This window comes from Lissotriton vulgaris, chromosome 10, assembly GCF_964263255.1.
Source record: "Lissotriton vulgaris chromosome 10, aLisVul1.2, whole genome shotgun sequence".
Taxonomy (NCBI): domain Eukaryota; kingdom Metazoa; phylum Chordata; class Amphibia; order Caudata; family Salamandridae; genus Lissotriton; species Lissotriton vulgaris.
The window spans coordinates 603,056,351-603,080,979 of record NC_141698.1 but is presented as its reverse complement, the minus strand read 5'-3'; the positions used below and the strand labels follow the sequence as shown (position 1 = coordinate 603,080,979).

General features: G+C 47.1%; 1 protein-coding gene across 1 annotated transcript in view; it reads left to right on the top strand.

Annotated features, from left to right (window-relative positions):
* Positions 1-24,629, top strand: part of NDE1 (nudE neurodevelopment protein 1) — a 189,754-nt gene that overhangs the window by 47,344 nt on the left and 117,781 nt on the right. Inside the window, exon 4 of the mRNA XM_086941441.1 lies at positions 17,732-17,880. Coding sequence (XP_086797567.1) covers positions 17,732-17,880 — 149 coding nt within the window. The remainder of the gene's footprint in view (positions 1-17,731; positions 17,881-24,629) is intronic.

Here is a 24,629-nt window from a genome sequence, read left to right as displayed (position 1 = left end):
TGCCGCCAGGCACAATGGCCCGTTCAAAGTAGAGAACAGTCAGGTGAACATCTTCCCGGATTACACCTACGAGACTCAGCGCAAGCGGTTCTCCTTCCTAGCGGTTAAGCGCGAGCTCAGGAGCGAGGGCATTCAGTATTCACTCCTATACCCTGCAAGGCTCCGCATCATTGTCGATGACAAAACCCAGTTCTTCGACACCCCGGAGGATGTCTGTGTCTGGCTCGAGCTCTACAGGACAGGGAAAGATGGCTTTGGCTCCTCGTCCCAACAGGCAGATGAGCCGGAACAAAGGCGGCGATCCAAGAGGGTCAGGAATCGCCGCGGCCGCACGGGAGGGCCCTCAACTGCGGAGACATCATCGGAGCGGAGGGGAGTGCTGGAAGTATTGTCGGAGTTGTCGGGAGCACGGGATGAAGCCATCGTGGAGGAAGAAAACCCGGGTGATGAGGGAGCGCCATCGGACTCGGAGGATTCAGTGGCCGATAGTGCCCATACACCGGTGATCACACCAAAATCGGTGGAGGACCTTTTGGATGGACAAGGGTAACGGGGTATACTGCCTTGTTTTGGGTGGGGGCCCGGCAGGGGGGAGGCGGATGCCGTCCTTTATTGCTGACAAAGAGGGTGGGAGGGTTGGGGTGCCTCTGCTTTTGCCCCGGAAGGTTTTGACACTGTTTGGGGCTTGTTATAGTCCTGGTGGCCTGGGCGACGAGGGCCCACTGCCTCCGCCCAGCCCGCACCTGGCCCATAAGGCCTTCCTACGGTGGCGACCGTAGGATTAGTGGGGGTTCTTGGGTTGATGAAAGACGAGGTTTGGATGGGATCTAGATGGTGCAGTTTGGGTCCTGTTCTGGGGTGGGTGGGTGGGGGTTTGGTTGGTTTTTGGGTTGTTTGGTTTTGGTTGGGGAAAATGGCCGCCATCAGCGCTGGGAGGATTGATGTCTTTTCTTTGTGGGGACCCGGATGGGGGGACTGTGCAAGAACAATCTGGGACAATGGCTGATGTTGCTAATTTGAAATGTTACTTGGAACGTAAGGGGGCTTCACACTATGTCCAGGCGCCACAAGGTCCACGCTTATTTAGTGCGTAGGGGAGTGCAAATGGCGCTGCTGCAGGAAACTCATCTGAACAAGGCGGAAGGGGCGGCGCTTCAGCGTAGATGGCGGGGGCAGGTCTTTTCCACGTCGTACTCCGCTTATGCCAGGGGGGCGCTAATATGGATCAGAGCAGGGGTTCCCTTCCAAGTCACGAGGACAGTGTTGGATCCAGAGGGGCGTTTCGTGGCCATCTCGGGCACTCTAGGGGGGAGGGACCTGAACGTTTGCTGTGTATACGCTCCTAATGTAGACCAGACTGCCTTCCTTTCCAGGTTATCGGGCTCATTGGCCCACTTCTTCGCCGGGCCCCTCCTGCTTGGGGGAGACTTTAACTCCGTGGTGGACGTGGACATAGACCGCTCGCATACCCCACTTCCTGATTCCCCGGTCCGCCGCACGGCTAAGGGTCGTCAGGATTGGCAGACCCGCTGGGGTTTGACGGACATTTGGAGGGCGCATCACCCCGCATCTAGGGATTATTCATATTTCTCGAGACTCCATGAGTTGCATGTCAGACTAGATGGCTTTCTTGGATCGCCCGAACTGGTTTCGGCAGCGGTCCGATCGGAGTACTTATCTAGGACCATCTCGGACCATAACCCCCTCCTACTGGACCTTCGCTGGTTTCCTGGGACGCCGGCGGTGCCCACCTGGAAATTGCGACCCGAGATCCTCGAGGACAGTGTCTTCAAAGCGGACCTGGGAGAGAGAATATCGGAGTATTTTGCGTCCAACGGCGGCTCCGCGAGTACTAGGGCGTTAGAATGGGACGCTTTTAAGGTAGTGGTGAGGGGTTACTGTATCTCCAAGAAGGTGGGCATGAGGCGTGTCATCCTGGCTGACTTGGACACAGCGGACCGGGAACTCCGCGAGCTTGAAATCCGCCGTCCCGGACACCCGGAACTGCAAGCACAAACGGCAGAGGCGAGGGAAAAGGTAGCGGCAGAGGTCGAACGGCTCCGCTGTTTTGATTATAAGGCCTATACGGTCCGGTCTATCGCGGAGGGAGACAGGTCGAGTGCGTTATTGGCGTGGTTGGCCAACCCTACGCGCCAGTCCCAAACGACGACAAATATGCGTGGGGCAGACGGAACCGAGGTATGCACCCAACCGGAGATTCTTAGTTGCTTCCGGCATTATTATGAATGTTTGTACCGCAGTCGCTCCGCACGTGACCCAGACCGGCTTGATAATTATCTTCGCCCACTGGAGCTCCGCACAGTGGAGCAGGAAGTGGCGAAAACCCTGGGATCCGACATTGAATTAGGGGAGATCCGCGGGGCCATTAAACGGATGGCGAGAAACAAGACCCCGGGCCTAGATGGCCTACCAGTGGAGTTTTATGCAGCTTACGCTGACCTCCTAGCCCCTCGGTTACTGGTGGTCTACAGGGAGGCGAAGAGGCTGGGGCGACTCCCGAGCTCGATGTGTGAGGCGTTGGTGGTTCCTCTCCTCAAACCGGGCCGAGACTCATCCGACCCGGGTTCCTACCGTCCCCTATCGATGTTGACGGTGGACTACAAAATACTGAGCAGCATCTTGGCCTCGAGGCTGCTGGGACACATGAGTTCCCTGGTGCATGAGGACCAGGCCGGTTTCATCCCACGGCGGAACACGACTATGAATATTTGTAGGTTGTTCCGTTTGCTAGGGGAACCATTTGTGGATGCCCCGTCCCCGGTAGTCTTGTCGGTGGACCTGGAGAAGGCTTTTGATAGCCTGGAGTGGGACTACCTCTGCACGGTGTTACGGAGATTCGGCCTCGGGGAGGGATTTGTCAGATGGACCGCGGTTCTTTATGCCTCTGCTTCGGCCAGGGTCCGAGCGGGCCCATTGATTTCATCGCGGTATCCGGTAGAACGAGGCACGCGGCAAGGTTGCTCATTGTCCCCACTTCTTTTTGCGCTGGCGGTGGAGCCACTGGCGCTGCACCTTCGATCGGGAGCACACTATACGGGCTTGTGGACGTCTGCGGGCCCGCATTATGTCTCGCTATATGCGGACGACCTGTTGCTCTTCCTAGAGGACCCGATCGACGCTTTACATGGAGCGGAGTTGGCGCTCACGGAGTTCGGAGAGGTTTCGGGCCTCCGAGTGAATTGGTCTAAGACCTGTCTTTTTCCGGTACGCAGGGGTACTCCCGCCCCTGCGCTAAGTAGGGAGATTAGATGGGAGCCCGACTGCTTTAAGTACCTTGGGGTATTCGTTTACCACGACCAGCCCGACCTCCTAGATGGGAACATTGCCCGCTGCATTCGAGCACTCCGAGGTTGCATGGACTTTTGGGCCACGCTGCCGCTTTCGGTGGCGGGACGTATCGCCCTGCTCAAGATGGTGGCGCTTCCCCGGTTATTATATTACTTTCGGACTTTACCGATCTGGGTCCCACCGGCCACGTTTCGTCGGTTACGCTCTATGGTGGTCGGATTCCTTTGGGGTACGGGCCGACGGCGGGTGGCCCTCAACACCTTGATGAGGCCGAAAGACGAGGGGGGGGCTCGCTGTGCCGGACTTTGAAAAGTATTATCTGGCGGCGCAGCTCCAGACTTTCACCCAGGAGATCGCCAGGGAATTCCGGGGCCCGGAAGACGGAAGGGGGACGGGTATGGCCAGGCATGTTCTCTCCTTTATAGCGCTGCGACAACGTTTAGTCCTGCGGGACTTGTCGATGGAGGAGCGGACTGTCCGCCTGTGTTGGAATCGGGCCCACGCCCGAGGCCAACTGAGAACACCATATGCGCCTGAAATACCGTTGGGGATGCTGACGGCCCTCCCCCACGGAGGGGATTGGTCACGTTTGGCGGCCTGGGAGGATTCCGGTTTACAGCTCGTTGGTGATCTGTACGAGGACGGAGCGCTCTTGTCCTTTCAGGATCTCATTGACCGCTTCGGGATCTCCCGGGGTGACTTTCTGCTGCACTCGGCCATTGTGCGAGCGATCCAGGCACACTGGAGGAACGGGCAGGAGGAACCCCACTTATCTCAGGTGTGCCGGTACGTAATGATGTCGGCGGGCACGGTGAAGGCGGTCACTTGCCTCTACGGCAGGTTGATTACCGAGGGATTGGCTCCTCTCACCACTTTGAGGACCCGCTGGGAGGAGGACATTGGTAGAGAGATCCCGGAGACGACCTGGTCCCAGTTGGTGAGACGAGCCTGGAAGGGCACACGTAACGCCCGTTTCCAACTGGTCCACTATTATGTTCTCCATAGAGCGTACCTGACCCCGGTGAAAATCAGGCGATATTTTGCCACGGCTTCGGCGGAATGCCCTAGATGCCCGGCTCAGGAGGCGGACCTCCTACACATGTTATGGGCCTGTCCAGGACTGACGTCCTACTGGCAGGAGGTAGCGACGACACTGGAGGAGGTGACAGGGAGACTCTTATCATTGGATGCGGCGGTGGGGCTCCTGCACTGGTTCCCCCATACCCCCAGGAATAAAATTTCTAGTAAATTTATCGACCTAGGGCTCCTCCTTGCTAAACGAGAGGTGACCAGGAACTGGAAGGCACGAGCTGGTCCGACCGGCAGCAGATGGCGCAGTGAGCTTTTGAAGTGGGCGGCGGGAGAGAGCGCGCTGAGATATCAACTGGCTTGGAGGCAGGGTCATGAGAAGGCGCAGGAGGCCGCGTTGGAGTGGGAAATGTTGGTGCAGGCCCTCAGGGATTATTGTGCCCCCAGCAACTCTGAAAGTGAAGAAGCGACTCACCCCGAGTCCCGGTGAACGTTAGTACTGACAGTCCTATTGCCTTCCCCATGGGTCCAATAGCAGATCCTATGTTGATAGCTCCCTGGCGCTGGTGGTGGGGGGGGGAGGGGGTTTCTCTTAGTTAGTAGACATTTATGAGGGGGGGTTTATTTTGGGGGTTTTAGGTTCCTTTGGAAAAGCAGATGACGGACAGTGCATTATCCGGACCAGCTCCAGCATCCTACTGACCCCCATTGCATTTCGCCGCCCGACCCCAGGGTTGTGGGCCGGATGGCTGTGTACGGACTTCACGGTGGGGGGCCAGTGGGCTTTATTCTGTTAATATTGCTTATGATACAATGCTGGTCGTTACTGTATTGATCTACTGATTCCTGCAATAAAAATATATTTAAAAAAAAAATAAATAAAGTTCGATCTCCTCCAATCCCAAAACGTACCCGCGCCCTAGCTCCGTTATATAGGCGTCTGAGGAAGAGAATGATTTGTGCATCTACCCCTAGATGTTCGAGTATCTCCCACAATTCCTCATGCCTTACAGAGTCGAAAGCAGCTGTTAAATCGACAAAGGCTAGAAAAAGTCTGCCTTTTTTTACTCGCATGTATTTCCCAATCGGGATAGATAGGTTTAGGCTCTGCTCAACTATACCTAAACCTGCCCTAAAACCAAATTGTATATCAGACAGAATGTTATTGTCCTTAGCCCAGCCATTCAATCGTTCTAACAATATACGACCAGCCACTTTTGTCAGGGCATCTAGTAGAGAAATGGGCCTGTAACACTGTGGGTCCTGACAATCCCCTTTTTTAGGTTTCGCCTGTCGAAAGCTGCGCAGCAGCGTTTCGCGCAGGCGAAATCTTATGAGAATAGTATGTGGGCTTTGTCCCGCCTCTGTCTTCCATTGGCTAGCTCCATAAATGGAGGTTAGCCATTGGAAGAGAGAGGCTTCCGTCATTGCGCAAGGCGATTCTTGGGCGTTCCCGCAATTTTTTTTCCCTCTCCGCCCATTGTAGAACGTCATGCGGCGGTGGGCGGGTGTTTTTTTTTTTTTTTCCCCGTGATGTTTTCGTCTTTTTCGAAGTGCCTTTAGCCGGAGTGGTTTGCGAGATTTAAGTTGCCCGGAGGTTGTTTTTATTTGCGATCAGGTAAGCAGCATTTTGTGTTTAATTTTTTTTCCTTTTTTACGTGTACCCTGTCTCATGTCGTCTCCCTGTTTATTTTACGTCTTTGCGTGTCTCGTTGCTGTTCTCTACATGCCCCGTTCTACATGTTTAGCTTTCCAGGGTATGTTTTCCCTTTGTACGTGTACCCTGTGTCTCATGTCGTCTCCCTGTTTGTTTTATGTATTAGTGTGTCTCTGCGGTTGACGCGCGTTCCCCACCTCCATCGGAGCGGGCTGAGCGAGCTTCTTCAGGAAATGGGGTAGGGCTGTAGTCTTCGTGTCTGATGGGCTGGAGGGGGGAGAAGCTGTAGGCGGTGATGGTGGAGTGACTGGAGGGCCAGAGACGCCGAAGGTTGGAGGGGAGAGAAGCTGTAGGCGGGGATGGTGGACGGGCTGGAGGGAGAGGGAAGACTAAGTGTGGACGCTAGAGGCTGGTCTGGGGACATGGTGACGAGGGACGGAGAGGCTGGAGGGCTGATGGGGCGGCGGAGGAGCGCTGGCCGGAGGGGTGACCTCGGGCTGCCCCCGGTGTGCTCCAGAGACCTGTCCGCACAGGGCGTCTCTGGCTCGCCTGAGATGAAAGGCCGCCCGCTGGCCTGCAGCCGGACGTCTGTCCTTTCATGTGGCCACGGGCTGCCTGTGGGCGCGAGGGGGTGTTGGGGGCACAGACGGAAGCTTGTCGCTGTGGGGTGCGAAAGGATAAGTTTAGTGCGAGGTAGAACCACGTTTCCTGCCCTGGGAGACCGCATGGAATAGGCGAGGGAGGGCTGGGGTGAAGGGACCCAGAGGCAGGGGAGACGAGCAAGGTGTGGAGAGAGAGGTGAGCGATCTGAGAACAGAAGGGCCCCTGGCCCATTAGGTCTCTGATAGGCTTGTGCTTACCGGGTGGTTATACCTTCCCGGTGCTGTAGAGACCCTCTGATTTGCAGGGTGTATGGAGCTTCCTCAATCAATTAGAAAGCCTTTGATTCAAGACTGTCCACAAGGCGGAGAGATCTCCCTCAGTCAGTCCAGAAAAGGTCGTTTGACAGTCTCGATCTGGGTGATAACACCTCCCTAGTTCTATCCACCGGCATAATCTGGACAACCTGGTTACTGCCATCTTTATCCCATCTTCCCCAGCCCTACCGGCCTTTCAGAGGATCCTCGTCTAATCACCCAATGTTCCTCCACACCTCTCCTAACAACGCGTGTTTAAAAGCAGAAATGAAAGCGCTCTGCCAGGCGGCGACACCCTGGAACAATGTCAGGAAGGGGTCTTGGGGAAGTGGGTCACCCCGTTAGAAGCGGAGGAGTGCGGTGATGTCATGGGAGCCATCTTGCATTGTTGGTGCTGGCAGAGGCCTGGCATGACGTCCCAGTGGTACCCACCGGAAGTGCGGGCAGTGTGACATAGGAGGGGTATTTACTGTGGCACTGGGATGAAATACTAAGGTGCAGTCCTCATACTGACGCGATAAGCTACTTATTCATCTGTACAAAACCCCAGGCGTGCACTGTCTCCTATATTAAATATTGTAATATGCTCAATCTAAGAATACTGTGTATGAAATCATGTGTTCATGTGCTGCTAATCACTTTTAACACAATTACTCTGACTTTGGAATGAAAAGCTTAACTGAGAGAGAAAAAAATTGAGAACATTGGAATTGTTGTGCCTGCATACTTCATGTTTTTTTGACTCTCAATAGATTATGGTAAATTGTGTGCTTGTTGCTTAAAAAAGCTTGGAATGAGTTTACTTCAACACAGATGTCGAAATCATGGCATGTCTTGCCTATTTCTGCATACACAGGAACAATTATTTTGCAATTGCTAATGTTCTATGGTGAAAGTGCACCGATGCTGAAGAGTGGTGCAACTCCAGTGTGGTGCTGGGCATGAAAGCCACATATGGTTGAGGGTTAAATCTTGTTGATACTTGAGTATGCACGTTACCTGTATAAAAGGCCCCCTATTAATGCTTCGGAATTAAGCAATGTAATCTCTCCCCATGAACCTTCAAACTTGAGTATGCTTGAGGCGCATGATAAACTTCGAGACTATTTGATTCTGAAATCCAGTTTTACTGAGAATAGCAATTGCATGGAAGTTTAAGTCCCTAAGAAGGTATGGTCTATTTTGAGATCCGTATAAGGCGATGTGCTTTATCCCACAGCCCAAGAAGACATGTTTGGGATTGCGACGATCCTTATTATTAATGAAAAAGGGCTACTTCGAAGTTAATCACACTGCCTAAAGAACTGTGACAGACAGTTAAACTGTGTTCACCCTACAGTGATTTCCAAATTGGTGGGGCATGATTCTCTCTTGTGTTATGGAACCATTCTGGTGCTTGGTGAGTGCAGCGTACAGATTGTGAGTGCAGCGTGCAGATTGTGAGTGCAGCGTGCAGATTGTGAGTGCAGCGTGACTCGAGTGATTTTACATTAGGTGACGCCAGTTTCCTGCTTACATTGAACACACCGCGGAGATAGGAGCGAGTTTGTAAAGGGCGGGGCCTGGATACTCCTTTCTCCGCCAGTGAATAATATATGTCCGGAAAAGGCTGTGCCATTTACTCAATACATTTCTATAAGATATATATAATAGAATTTGTCAAAAACAATAATAAAAGCTCTAACTTTTACAAAAGCGAAACCGTTGCATTGTAAATGCTTGTTAAAAATTTGAATAATAGTTGATTCCACCCATGTTTCTGAGAAAGGGGCAACCCAGCTAGCTGTTACAGTTCTACTCACGTTTTCAACCTTAAAACTATGTAAGGCCGAGCTGTGGCAAAATCTGACCTCCAAATTACAAGTTAAACAAATCTCTTCAACTATGGTATTGCACAACTGAGTTACCCTACCTTGACAGCACAGACCAAGCTAATCTTAGTTGGACAAAAAAACTCTAAGTACTTCACAATGCAGTCCTATAATATGCCTATTAGTGTCAAAGTGTCCATGTTAAAGAACAGTACACGTTGTATAACCCAGGATAATGTGCTCCATGGCTAAAAACGTATTCGATCTCTAAGGCAAGACCTATTGGCTATGCCAATGCTTGTTATTCTTTGTGTACATCACGCGTCTTGATACAAATAACGCCAAGACAGGCAGCTGACATGAGTTTCGTTTTGGACTTTTTCAAGGCTTAAATAAAATATATACATAGATAAACACGTATAGGAAAGCTATTTTATGTTATGTATAAATAACACAATAGTGAGTAAATCATAAAGTAAAAAATAAGACCAAGGCAAAAAGTACGGAAGCAGAGGTGTTTTTTCGCTGCGTACTAATTTCATTTCAGTCTACGCTTGTGCAAGCAGTCTAGTTAGAAGAGTCTGCTCTCTAGAACTTATCACGGCCTCCCTGATCCTCTCTTGGATTTTACAATTTTTACTTGGCCTCAGTCCTTGGGGCTGCTCGGCAGCAACTTTCGTAGGTGATTTTTGCATGACGCTCCTACTTTTGGGATTATTTTTTCTCCATTCATGATCCTCCTATATGCAGGTACCATGTGCTGTGCATGTTCTACATGGTGCGGGTGACTTTACCATGGGATGCACTGCGTGGCTAAACGTAATTAGTTTTGGTACACGCTCCTGTTCTGACTACTTTGTAGACTGCTTATGTGTATAAAAAAACTAAAGAAAATCACATCTGAATAGGTTATACCTCCGGTCGAATTTATTTCTTTCCGATTGGGAGGTGTGCATTTAGTTTTCTAATACTTGTTTGGTGGCAGTATGTACTTCTCATGTTGAATTGGTTTTAACCAGTACTCAGACTATTTTACTTGATACTACTAGCTGTTTTCACACGTGTTCTCAAATTTTCTACACATACTTACTCCCCTTCTGTGTATTCTACAGAACAGACTAGACAGTTTGCACAAGCATAGACGTAACTGGACTTAGTATGCTGCGAAAAAACACAGTCCAGCTTCCGTACATTATCTGACAATACCCTCTAGGTAACTTCCTCAAGAGTGTTTTATTTTACTCACGTCTAGCTCATGATACAGGTGGTGGTAAATCAGTTTTTAGTAACCAAGCACTATTATCATGGAATGATATGTGGTACGTTAAGAATTTTGTGGGGAGAGAAGGTTTGGTCTTTTGCCTCTCTCTTGGTTTTGTATGTGCTATACTCTGACAGGGGATGGTCTATACTTTGAGCATGGGCTCTGCACCTTGGACTTTTCCACTTTACTCAGTCACATTACTGTCTTCTCCTGGTATCTGCCTTGGTCCTCTCTATATACATTTTGTGTCCCCTCTCTTTCTTTGACAATTTATAAGTTAACCAGGTTGCATTGGTCTCATTTTTAACTTGTGATTTTCTCACTATTGTGTTATTTATACATAACATGGCTTTCCTATATGTGTTTATCGATCTTTATCCCTTTCGATGCTGATGACGCGTCATCACCCACGGGTGGCGTGTGCTGATGACGAGCTGAGCTCGTCATGTAACGCGGCTTTTAAAAAAAAAAGCCGCACAGCGCAAAAATCGCCGCAGCATCGATGCGGTTAAATTATTTGCAGCCTTGATGAAGTCCAAAGGACGAAACACGTGTCTGCTGCCTGTCTTTATGCTATTTGTATCAAGACGTGTGATGTACACAAAGAATAAAAACTAAGTATAATAAGAAGAGAACATTACGGATTTTCACTTCGTTTTCTTTACTTTAGAGTTTCTACTTGCCTTGATTTAGCATCACCGTATGGACTACTAATGTGTGCTTTGAACTCTTTTATTTGTATAAGTTTTTCCCAAGAGCTTGCGCTGGGGAGTGTACCCTCTGGGGGGGCCTAGTGCCAAGTTAGCACCACAAAGGCTATTAGCTACTAATAAATACATCCCATAACTGTGTCTTAGATGTACATTTGTGTTTGGCAGAAGCCACTTTTGCATTCTTCTTAATAATAGGCTTGTCCACCTGCCAAGCAGCAGCTCTAGAAATTTACCACAAAACAAATACTGAGTAACCCGATTGATTTGTTGGCCCTGTGGATGGCAGTAGGGCTTCTGTTAAAAATACCAGTGGTTGTAAAGATAAATGCAGTACAACTTGTACTTCTTAAAAGCAAATAGAAATAGATTGTTTGGCACACCTCGGCGACGTGCTAGCTGGTTCGATCTACTTATGTAATTTATAGCGTTCTTGATTATGCTTACCTGCACAGGCAGAAGGGAAGAGCTTTGAAGGGGAGGCGAACAGACTAGGGTGTGGTGGGCGGTTGATAGCGTTTGTTTCGCTCTGATGTCATTATTCAGGAAGAATGTCCAATCATGTTCTTTGGCCTACGCCTAAAGTACTGAATAACAAAGGTGCTTTATCTTGCTGACACCAGAGGTGTTTTAGAAGCTGAGCCTCTTGTGGTGCATTTGGTGAGACCTCAACTGTCTTCAAAGAGTCTTGGGACCAGGAAGGGCTTTCGAAGTGAATCTGAAATTTACTCAACCTTGTTCTAGGAGAGTCTTGAACAATAGTTTGACAGATTTTAGCTCAGATGTAATAGGACTTGTTTATTGTTCAATAGAGGCGTACCAGTAAACTGTTTTAGTGCTGGGGCTGGATATGTTTAAAAGTTTATTCGCTGGGCGTTTCTCACTAGCAATTAATATTTAATTTCGTCTGTGCAGTCAGCATACGTAAGCGCCTGTGTGGACTCAAGCTTCATTCTAGTTTTTGTTTTCTGCTTACACAAACCCTTCCCTTTATGTTACTTTATATTTACAATATATTGAGAGCATTTTACTCTATTTTCTTGTAGACTGCATATGGTAATGTTTTGAGCAACCGTGACTAAAAGGGCAAGGAAACTTGTACGGAAAGAAAAATAGTCAATTGTGAGCAATAGAATAGAGAAGCTATTGATTACTGACACTGTTTGTTGCAGCCCGCTGAAAGGCGGCACTTAGCCGTGCTGGGCTCTTTATTGTAATCAGTTGGCTCAGTCGCCTGGCCGAGTTCACTACGCGCGTGTGATGTTCTGGTGGTAAAATCAAGGTCATTGTTACAAGGGTCGGCCAGCAGTCAGTACATTAGATGGGGATGGCACAGTCCATTTCCCACCTCAATAACTGCTCGTGTTAGCTGCCCTACTTGCATTGTATTTTGTGCTTTAATGAGGAGTGCTACATATGGAGGTTACTGTTGAAGATCTGCCCCAGTATGCACTTTTTGTTACCAGAAATAACCCCTTCCCTCTCAGGCACTGGGGCTGGTTCCTCCTGTACGGTTAGTCAACGTAGCCATGTTATCCAAACAACTCTTCATAGGACTTTCAGCCTGTTTCTGATCACCTCACATGTTGGCAGATACGGGAAACGGTGATACCAGGGAATCTGACTAATCCACCTAGGATCACAAACTGTGGTGCATTGGCAAGCTGGGTCCAGTCAGAAGTTAGGCACTGAGTTGCCCTGCTCAAGTATTTGCTTATTGTTTTTATGGTAAATTATCGCCAATGACCTGAAATAACTCTCCGCCATAAAATCAGTTCCTTTATTTCAAGAAAAATGTCACGAAATAAAAGGGGGCGCTTCTTTCAATAACTAGATAACCCTTACAAATCTGACCGATTTTAATCTATCAAAACCGTGACAGAATTTTATATGTAAACCTTTATTAAATATTTCAGTAAATAAAACAAAAACAATTGGTTTGCGCGTTCCTTGGAACACGTTACATTAATTTTAATAAGTGAATATCTGTTTAACTTTATCTAGTTGCTGTCTAATTTTGAATAACAGTTATTATGTTTTTTAGGTAGTTAACTGCATTTTACTGGTTTTGTTTGTTTGTGTGTCAACATGAAACACATTTTAGGCTTTGCCTCTTTGCTTAGACGTTTGGTAAATAACCGTGATCCTCATCGGGTAAGAGTAGCAACTTTCCCTGTATCCTATAGTCTTCTGTAGCCTGCTCTGTCCTGAATTATGTTCAGATATACTATCAGTGCAGTGGCCGTGAGGATGAGGGTAACTAACCTGCTGGGGCAGTTAAACTAGGAGGTTATTGTGCAGGCACATAAATCACTCCGTTTCCATGTGAGCACCGTGAAACAAGTGTCACGGACTGCAATATTCAGATTCTGCGTTACAAAGATGTACACCTCTGCAGATAGTATATATTTACCAATCTTGATTTTATTGGTAGGTTGAACGATACTTTTGTCTATTACCTGTGTGGGAATTCACGGTACATTAACCTGTATTGTATTGCTGTATCAGCGGTGCTCTGCATTAGGCCTTTTGCACTGGGCAAAGTTACATTTGTTTTCCACGCTGGCTTTAATTTACTTGCAACCATGACTGTATCAAGTTGTGCTGTTGCTGTATCACAGAATGTATGTATGTCAGTGGTTTAGGACGAAAGAGTAGTAGACAAGTAGGATTTCATGCAGCATCTTGTGGTAATAAATAAAGCATGGTTATCTAAGTGCAGTGTTTGCTGTATGTTTCTACGCCTGGTGTATGTACCTTAAATATATATATATATATATATACAGCTATGCGAATCTACACATGGGCTGGTGGGAGGAACAGATACTCATGGCTAAGCACCAAACAACATTTTCTAATAATGTGATAATGTATAAGCGGTACATAGACGACATTTTCATACTGTGGAAAGGCCCCAAAGAAGAAGCAGAATTATTTGCTGTAGAGTTAAATGAAAATGCACTAAATCTGCAATTCACCTGCACTACAAACGCCACCTCAATACAGTTCCTAGACATAGAACTATATATAGATCAGGGTAGAATACAAACCAAAACATATCGAAAGCCCACAGCCGGAAACTCAGTGCTTCACGCACAAAGTTTCCATCCTCACAACCTAAAGGAATCCATTCCCTACGCAGAATGCTTAAGGATGACAAGAAATTGTAGTACTAAGACTGGATTAGATGAGGCAAAACAGAACCTGTTTACAAGACTAAGAAAGAGAGGGTACAGCCACAAAACTTGTAGCAGAGCAGACACAAAATGCAGCAAAACTAACAGAAAAGATCTCCTCTTTACCAAAAAACAAGAACACCCAGAGAAAACTCCCAAACAAGAGCCTCCTAGACTAATAACAGGATTCAACACCTACCATAACCCGGTCAGAAAAATACTGACCAAACATTGGCGGCTAATAAGGAGGGACCCCATAATTGGAGAACTGTGTGGAAACAGACCTATGATAGCGTTTAGGAAAGCTAAATCCATGAGGGAGCATCTAGTCTGCAATGCACCGGCCAATAAAAAACCGGATGATTGGCTGTCAAAAATCAAAGGGTTCAGCAAATGTACAAAATGCAAAGCCTGTAAGCATGGGGTAAACACCACCAAAGTAGAAATACCCTTTAGGAAGAGGCCATACAAGATCCGAGGCAAATACAATTGCAAGACGGACCATGCAGTGTATGTTCTAACCTGCATCTGTGGCAAAAGATATGTGGGCAGCACCATCCACCCTGTACATATCAGAGTCCTCCAACACCTTCGCGCGGTAAACAATGACGACCCAGCATACCCTGTGGCCAGGCACATAAACACAACCCATGCAGGGGACATAGGAGTATTAACATACTTCGTCATTGACAATGTGCCGAAAAGCCCCAGAGGAGGCAATCGCCTGCAGAGTTTGAGAAGACTAGATTCACGGTACATTATAATGCTCAATTCCAAGATACCAAATGGCCTTAACTCTGACGAAGCTCTCAGTGTCCACCTATAATTAGGAAACCATGGTCCTAAATTACACCAAATAAGCCCGAATTCCCGCAAGAGAAGGCTTGTCCTTCTCCCCTCTCTCCCGTCCAAGAAACATCTTTTGTTCAGTTTTAAAAAATTAACTATCACTGTACATATTAGCACAATCATGACCCCTAGAGCAGTTTTAGCCTGTCATAGCAGCATTTTAGGAAAATCACTACACGCACATATGTGATAATATAAAATGGGAATTTCTGCAAATGTTTGTATATCTATTATTTGAATAGACATATATGTATGAAATGTAAGTGGGAACATTATTTGTTTACACAATCTATTGCTAGATATGTAAGTACCCGTTAGCGCAAAGCATTGAATGACGCTTAGAATCTTGTCCACTTGGAAATGATGAAAATGTATAGCGTAAAAAATGTATAGCGTACTCAATACTATAACTGTTGATTGTCATAAATGGGTGAGCCTGTCCACTGGGAGTAAAGGCAAACAGTGTCGGACCGCTAGCGCTTTGGGATGCATCAGCACACGCAAGTAAACTAAGTAAAATAATCCCGCCGAAATTTCCCCGGTTAACCCTGCGCGCCTATTGATAAAAGAACCGAGTATGTTTACAAACGCTCTCGAAGTATCCTTGTAGCAATCCTCACTGCAGACGCTCACACACGCGCTAAACAGCATATGGAGACCGGAGCAAGCACGACACATCTGAACCAAGGACTAATAATTAATATGCCCTTACGCGCATACAAACCACGGAATATGCATTAATCTAAGAGTACAACACTCACCAGCGCCGAGGGAGTTTTTAAAACGCGATAAGGCGCGCGAAGGTCTGTCTGTCACAGCATAGCGAGGCACACACAAGGCAGGAATGAGGAAATCACTGGGCTCAAGGTGCGGGAGGGTTTCTATAGAAACGAAACCACGCATGGAGGCGGATGATGTAATTGCTAACTGTGAAAGTGAAAATAACTTCTCTATGTCAGTCTAATTAAGGCGTCGCCCCAAATCACCATGGGAACTGGGTTATACACGAGTGTGAAATGTGAAAACAAGCTAAAATGTGCATAGAAACAGGAGTTAAACGTGCATGATGTAATGCAATGACTAAGGGGTATAAATATAACCACAGTCTGTCAAGATGTTGTGAACAAGGCGGGTGTTTACCGCCGAAACGCGTCAAGCAGCCTAAATGAGTGAATAAACTTATTTGGAATCATCTATTTCACGGAGTCAGTGCCTTACTTGCATGAGAAAGTTTGGAGTGTTCCAGATATATATATATATATATATATATATATATATATATATATATATATATATATATATATATATATATATATATATATATATGGTGTGTGTATATATATATATATATATATATATATATATATATATATATATATATATATGGTATATGCTGAAATCTGCTAGATACCACATACTTGAAAGTAGAATCCGTGCACTCAAGATATCCTGATGCCAACGTAGTTTATTGGTAACTACTTGCGGTGCCAAAATGTGTAGGATGCCACCCCATGCAGACAATGTCTAACCTTTTGGCTGTAGACTCTTGGAAGGCTAGCAAGTTTGTTCTCTGCACACATCATGATTCGTATATGTTTTAGCATGCATTGAGGAGTTTCGAGGTGTACAAATAAAACATACCTAAAATTACAGATTTGGGCTGCCGTTGAACAGAGAAAATCTTTGTGGACAAAATTAAGCAATTGATTAAACAATTCTGGCAGTGCGGCTCCGCTGCAAGGGATTTAGAGCTGCAAACACTCAACACGTTTTTGCCTCAGTTGAAAGTCCGACCTCTCCTGCAAATACCTTTTCAACTTTTCCATAATCTTCTCAGTGACAGTAATATGTTTGCACTATTTGTGACGTAAGATACCAGCACTGGTACAGTACCACTTGGGCACTTAAGAACAAAACAGAATTAAAAACGTGATTTCAACATACAATAAATGAAGTTTAAAGATGGAAGCAATATCTGAGTTTTTAGGGTTAAAAAATGTAGCTCCTCGCTACTTTTGAGTTTTTGTTGGCAGTTGCCTCTTATGCAGGCAGACACATTAAAAAATAATTACATAGCCCAGGCAGGCGTACACTGGGATTTCTCTATGGCAGGTTCAGAAGAACGTACATCTAAAAAAAAATGCATAAATAGTTGGTAACGGGAAGAGTTGAGAATAATGTAGGTTGGAAAAGGTGCGAGAGATCATGGCATTGTAGCTGATATACTTAAATATTTATGGGATTTGTTCATTAATAATTAAGGGTGTAGCATGGCCTCCAAATGAGAGACTTGATTAGCTATGTCTAATCTGCTGACTCTTAGATACAGTATTTGTGTTTCAGAGAACGTATATTTATACGACTGTGAGAGGAGCTTCCTTAGAGCTGTGATCCTGCCCACCCCAACCTGTTTTCAAAACATACACTAGCTGTAACTAAATACTTGGTGCTCAAACCCAACTCAGCTTTCGCAATCCGATTGCGTTTCTATGTGAACACCCTGCTTGACATTCTCACAATCACTAATGCTGGATCACAAGTCGGATCTCAACTCCCCAACCGCCAAACACCATTGTAGCTCAGTGAATGGTCGAATTTTCTGTTCTTTTCTCTGGGTGTAGAAATGCACTTGAAATTAGATTAGTGTGCTGCTACTGTAAAACCATGATCTCTTATTTTGTAGCCTTTGTTTTTTAATGTTAAGGCTTACATGGCAGGTTTTTATTTACTGTTTTTTTCTTTTTCATACACCTTCCATGTTTGTATGTCATAAGTGTTGTTTCTGCTGCTTACTGCATATTTCCTGATTTGACTTTTTCTATGAATTACTTCTTTTACATTTTGTTTTTCTGTTTACTACACGTCTCTAGAGTGATGTTCTGCCGTCTAATCTTGTTTTCTACTGTGTAAAAATATTTTTTAATTATTCATGATCTGTGTAAAACTTGATGTTGCGAGTTCGTTGCCTTGCAGTTCTTTCAGCATCTGCTTTTTCAATTCTTAATTTAGGAAAAGTTCGAAGCACAGCATTCCGAAGGCTATAGACAGATCTCTGCACTAGAACATGATCTAGCACAAACGACTGCAATTAAGGATCAACTGCAGAAATATATCCGGGAACTGGAACAATCAAATGACGACTTGGAAAGAGCTAAAAGGTTTGTGATTGTCTTGAAGATCCGTTGACTGAACAGGTGTGAAGTTTAACTGTCTGCATGCAGTCCCACTTAGAAATATCAATGCCTAAGCCTATGAGGCCCAAAAACAAATTTCCTTCTACAGTAGAGCGAAGCCTCAAGCGCAGTTCATTTGAAATAAAGTTGTATATGATGGAGGGAACGACTTTCCAAGCGGAGACCCCCAGTTCAGAGCTGATATCTATTTAAGGTATCCTTTGTGAAATGACATGGTTTATAATCCTGGCTCCCTCCTCCTTGTGTGTCCAGCTCAAATCACTTAATTATCTGTTGTCTCCCATCAACTGGCTACTAAGGTTCAAATTGCTTAGAAATTGTATAAAGCTGGCTCTTTATATACTATACCAAAATGAGGTATAGTGTGCACAGAGTCCAGTGGAACCCCAAAGGTAGCCAGAGGTAAAAGTAGATAGCACCTTACTCTCTTTTTAGGTCTCGACCTAAAGCATTGCTTTAGCAATGCTGGTTTGTCGAGATTTCTAGTAAGCGGTCCGAAAAGTCTGCCAAAACGGCGGATTAGCCACAGTTCATGTGATCTATGCACGTGCACAAACCAGCCATGTCACAATCCACCATTTGTCTGTGCCTCGCACCAGACTTCAAAGGAATGCGCTCCCCCCCGCCACAGCAATGCTGAGAGCTTGTTTTTTTTCTCACCACAGTGGTTGTTTCTGTGTCACTCCTTTTAGCAACGCTTTATCTGTAATTATGGCGGCTGCGTCTTTCGCCAGGCTTTGCTTAACTTTTATTCTTGTTTCTCGCTCTCCCCCCACAGTGCTTGTATCCGTGTCCCACCTTTCTGTTCCTTGCTTGTTCTCCCTTTTCTGCTCTACCATCCCCTGGCTCAACCCTCTCCTCACCCACTAACCCTCTCTTCGCCCCTCACCTCAACTAACCCTCTCTTCGCGCTATCAGTGACAGTAATGTACTGTATGGCAGGCAGCCTTCGTAGCACCCTCACACAAGCCCCATGGTATGGACAGCGCCTTGTGGTAATGACAGCTGCACTCTCGGCGCTGCACAAAGCGTCACCACCACAGTGTACAGTGGAAGCCACAACACTCACTAGACCATGCCTAGAGGCAGTAACCAAGTACACTGTGCAGTAGCAGCAACTCGGTTACAGTGTGCAGTGCACTACTACCTTACAAATGCACTGCAGCCATCAAAGAGACCGCTAGTCAATAAGCACTGCGCTGCTGCTGGCTTCGAGGCACCTAGCCGAGTGCACATGATGTCACTCAGTCACACTCTTCCTCCCATTTTGTGCTCAATTGTCTTCTTTTCTCCATTTCAGTCTCTTCTCTCTCTATTCCTCCTGCCTCTTGTGGCCCTCCTCGGGTTCGTGTGTTTTCTCATTTTTTTTTCTTTCTCACCACAATGGTTGTATCTGTGTCCCACCTTTCTGCTCATCCCATGTTCTCCCTTTTCCGTTCTACCATCTCCTCACCCACCCTTTCTTCACCCCCTAACCCTCTCTATGCCCCCTCACCCCACCTAACTCTCTCTTTATGCAATCTCCCCAGCTTCCTTTCACATACGTCTACCCTTCTCCTCCGTCCCCAAGCTGAAGACAGTAAACAGGGGAGTCCTCACTCCTCACCAGGCAGAGTTCTGTAAATAACTAGCACAACAGTAGCCCCCCCACACACAGCCTACTGGCATCGTAAACAATTATAATTTCCCAAAGGCCACTGCACTCTAACCAAAACAAAGCGCAAAGCATGCATCTGGACTGCTTTCGCCAGCGCGCGCTCGGCCTCACTTCCTGCTCCCCCTCTTACTTTCGTTATCGCTCACACCCCATATGCTCGTTCCCTCCCACCCTTCCTTTGATGCCAGAGGGTTTTGGAATGCGGACTATGGCCAGTGCATGTGCCTCACCATTTGCTCCCCCCACCATCAGACTGCAAAGGAATGCACTCCCCGCTGTCTTCTTTTAGCCCTACACTCGCCATGCATTAGCTAAAGCTCACCAGTGGGCCTTTTGCCCCTCACTAAAAGCTCCTCTCCTCTCCTCACGTCTTTCTCGCACCCATACTCTTTCTGTTACTCCTTGCTCTCTTTATCTCCATTCCTCCCCTGTAGTTCTCTCTCATTCTCGCGCTCTCCCTCACTCTCCCCGTAACATCCCTCTCGCTAACCTACTTTCCCTTTCAATGCTGAATATTGAAAAATCTAAGCAGTCGCCAGGTGTTTTTAACTAAATTTTTTTTCACTTTGCGCACCACTCGTGTTATTTTTTTTTCTCCTCCTACCTCTCTCTACATCTTTCTTTATCTCGCACCCACGCTCTTTCTGTTACTCCTTGCTCTCCCTCCAAGTCCACACTCCAAGTCCACACTTCAAGTCCACCCTCCATCACGTGTGTAATTTACTATACCAATAGCTCACACTTTCCTAATGCGAGACCTATTGCATTGCAAATGCTTGTTTTGTGGTAGTGTGGGCGAGCAGTTAGTCTTTATCAGAGGTTAGTGTTAAGCATTTGTTGTACACACTCAGGCAGCAAATGTCACACACTCAAAGACTAAACTCAGACCAATTTGTTTGTATCAAAAATATTATTTAGGTATTTTATTTCTAAAACCGAGCCTCCCCTGGTGCAGGTAAGTGAAATAAATGTTTTGAAAAATCTTATTCAATGTTTTTACAATTAAATGCATGGTTCAAGTGCAGTTGGTTGAATTGCAGGTAAGTCAGTGTTTCGAAATGACTTTTCAGATTACTGTGTATGTTACTTTTTAAGTTACTTTTGCTAATCGGTGTGATTTGCCTAGATATCATACTGAGACATCTCCTAGACAAAAGGTAAGTACATCAGTTTTTGTAAAGTTGCAGTTTTTCAAGTTTTTATACAAACAAACTCCACACTTAGAAGAATTTTCTAGAAAAGCAGTCAATGCAATCCTATGGGAGGAAATTAAGTTATTGGTTTACAGGTAAGTACACGATTGTGGGAGTTGGTATTCTGGGGTTAGAACTAGGGTTCCCCCAGGGTTGAGGATGCCCTCTCAGAACACCCATCCTTGTCATTAGTGCAGCCGGGTGCCAGGTGCAGAGTGCTGAGGCCCAATGTTATTCAATAGGACAGGGGTCTCCAAACTGGTCCTGGAGGGCCGGATCCATGCCAGATTTTTTGGATATCCCCATTGAGATACATGTAGTAATTTTAAAAATCTGGCATGGATCCGGCCCTCCAGGACCGGTTTGGAGACCCCTGCAATAGGGGATGGGGACCTCCGGTTGGTGGCTGCTCACGAGCAGGCCACAAGGTTGCCTGCTCGTTGCCAAAGGAGGATAAGAGTTAGCACCCAAAGTACACCTGCAGTGGCGTAGGGGCGGCAGGGTGCTGGTTTGGCGTTGGGTGCCCTGTTTTCAATGGGGATACTCGGTTTTGGTTTTTAGCTGCAGGCTCGGTCCAGGAAGACTTCTGGGAGGAACCAACAGCTGGGCAGGTAAGTTGGAGGGCTCGGGGACTTAGGTGCACCTCAGGTTCTTTTCTCCAGGGCGGCTAGATGAAGGGGTGTCCACCCAGGGGGCGCTGGGGTACCTACCAGGGACTGGTGGGCCACTCTGATTCGGGCCGTAGGCAACGGGTGCAGTGGTGGTTCCAGTCATCTGGTTTCTTGGTCCTCAGCAGGCTCATAGTCTGTCTTGGGAGTTTCTTTTGATCAGAGCTGCTGTTCACAGGAGATCCAGTCCTTGTTGACGGCAGTCAGTCCTCCTAGGGGTTCTGGAGATAGCTGGCTGCAGGACAAGGCGATTTTTGACGCAGGGTCTCCGGAAGCTGCAGGCGGGTTAGTAGGGCAGGGGCCAAGTCAGTTCTTCTCTGCAGTCTCCTCTGCTGGGCGTCTTCTTTGGACCTTTGTAGGTTGCGGGAATCTGTTTTCTTGGTTCAGGACTGCCCCCTAAATACTGTATTTAAGGGGCGTTTTAGGGGTCTCGAGGTCAGTAGCCAATGGGCTACTGACCTTAAGGTGACTATCCCCTTTGTGTGCTCACCACACGTGGGGGAGTGGGCACAATCCCTAATCCTGATTAAAGAGTAAATACTATCTTCAGAATGGCAGGCACTGAGAGTGGGCTTCACCTTGCCTCCCCCACCTGAGGGGTCGGGTTGGCACACCTTCTGGGCTGTGCTAATTTTTTCCAGTCTGTCTTACCGCCAAAAAGGAGGGGAGACAGGAAGGGGGCCTGCTCCTGATAGCAGGAGAGGCTGAGGGCTGCATTATAAAGATGGCAAGGCCTTTGAGGCTCCCCTGCCACAGATGGCTCTTCCTGGCCTGGACGAGGTGTGACCACCTCCGCCCAGGAAAGGCTTTGTTTCTGGTCTCAGGTAGCGAAGACTCCCACCTCAGGGGTCCAGAAACATGTCTCGTGGTGGCAGGCTGGTGTGTACCAGTTTGGGAACCCACCAGAGGCTGGTTGCTTTTCAGGGGGCATCTCTGAGATGCCTTCCGAGTGCATTTTTCATTAAATTCCACACTGGCATATGTGTGGGTTTAATGTGCTGAGAAGTTTGATAAAAAACTTACCGAGTGTTCAGTAAAGCCATTTTTAAATGTATTAATTGTTATATTTATTTTTTGATACTGATTTTACTACATTTTTTTAACTATATTTATTTTTAGATATTTTTTTTAAATTACTTTACATATTCTTAATATAAATTGAAAAAAGTTTTAAAAAATATTGAAAATCTTTTTTTATATATATTTTTAAATATATTAATATTATTTTCTTTTTGGGGAGTCGCGCACCCAAAGTGTACCTTTCTCGATCACTGCGCGGAACCGAGCCGCCATTTTTAGGATTGTTGTGTAGGATCCGCGTAGGGTGTGCAATGGGTGCGTATTTTCCTGTGCGATCGCTATGCGACCCGTACGCGACTCCAAGCGCATATGCGACATGTACGTATTACTTTACATGTCGCTCGCGCGCTTCTGCGTGACATCCTATACGTGTTCGACGCGAAGGGTGCGTGACTCCCGTGAAATATTTTAATGTCTAAAAAGGGATATATATGTATTTAATATAAATATTAAGGTAAGACATCTGAGCTAATCCTAAAAATAATATTCTTGTAGTTTTAATAAACTTATATTACTTTTAAATGCAATTTCACAAAGTCGCGCTGGGTGCCTGCTGCCTGTGCGCACCCTACGCGAACCCCATGTGACCAGAAAAAGATTTGATTGGTTCATAACCCTTCCTATTCTAACTATTGAAGGACCCCACCCATTTAAATCATTCTTCTTAGACCTCCTTTGGAGCAACAACTCTTCTGAGAAGAACCTGATTTTTTGTTGATTGCACACCTGATTTTGATTCTAATTAAAAAAACAATGGCTTCTGCGCAGCAAGAATCATCTGATTCTGAACATTCCAATAACGAAGGATTTCTACCGGAACCTGCACCCCCAGAGAGGTATACTTCCATCGTCTGGAAATTTTTTACATTTCCTGAAGGACAGAAGAAAGTGAACGCTGCCAAGGTCACTTGCAACATCTGCAAAGTTGTACTCTCACGTGGAGATCCTAAGAAGTATTCTTGCGGGACCGCAAGTATGCTAAAACATTTAAAATGTCTACACCCTGTTAACCTGGCACACGAGGAGTGCAGAAGACTCCGGGAGAACCCACCACCACCTCCGGCAGTACCAAGCACTTCGGGGACGTCTCCGTCGAACCAACATCCGGACATACGTCCCCAATTCGCTAATGCAAAAAATACACTGCATTAAGTGTAATAGATGGCTCTGCTACGGAGAGCAGTTTGTGGACTTGGTTTGCCAAGCATTAGACCACCATTGGTGCTCCTTCAATGTATGGTGTGGATTTTAGCATACATAGAAAGAGAAAAAAATGAGGAGAAATGAAAATGGAAAGGGGCGACCACTCGGTCCCCCCGAACGTATGGCGGAGTACCATGATCCTCCCGGGAAGCCATCTTGGGCGGTAGGCGAGTCTCGGCTGGTATGCCCGAAGCGGCGTAGCCGGGGCGCGCCTTTTCCCGCCCTGGAGTGGGTTGGCCTAGACACTGACGCGGCTGGCCACGCCCTAGGGGCAGGCAGGGGCGGGTTTACGCCCGCCCTGAAGACGGATAAAAGGAGAAGCAAGATCCGAAGGCATCCTCTTGTTCCTGTGCTCTGAAGCTGCACCTCCTCGCTGCACGTGAGCTCGAGACGGAACGAAGAGCCAATTTCGAGCGTTGTAATCGTTCTTGTTTGTTTTTCAGATACTCTGTTGGAGAATGCCGAAGAAGGCGGGAAAGCGCATGACTACTGACCAGATGCTGCGCGTTCTCATGAAGAAGGTGACCGACCTAAAGAGGCGAATGGATAAGGACGAGGAAGGGGGGCCGAAACGTCCTTTGGCGGGAGCAGCCCCGGGAGGGAAAAACAAGAGGCCCAGGAGGGGAGCAGCTGGGGGGGACAACCCGGGTCCCAGTACCCCGCTCGAGGCACCAACTCCCGTGCCGGAGGAAGGGAATCCGATTCCCGTTGTGGTCACCCCCGTGTCCGGGGAAGATATGCCGCCCGAGCTGGCAGCACAATTAGCAGCGTGGTTGGGAAAAGGTAGCGAGGGCGCCACGGCTGTCGACGCACAGGAGCTAATGAAGCAACTGCGTGAGTCACGGGAAGCAGCGAAGGTGTCCACGCCGGCTGCCGCTGTAGAGAAGCCACAGGGGACGGGTGCAGTAGCAG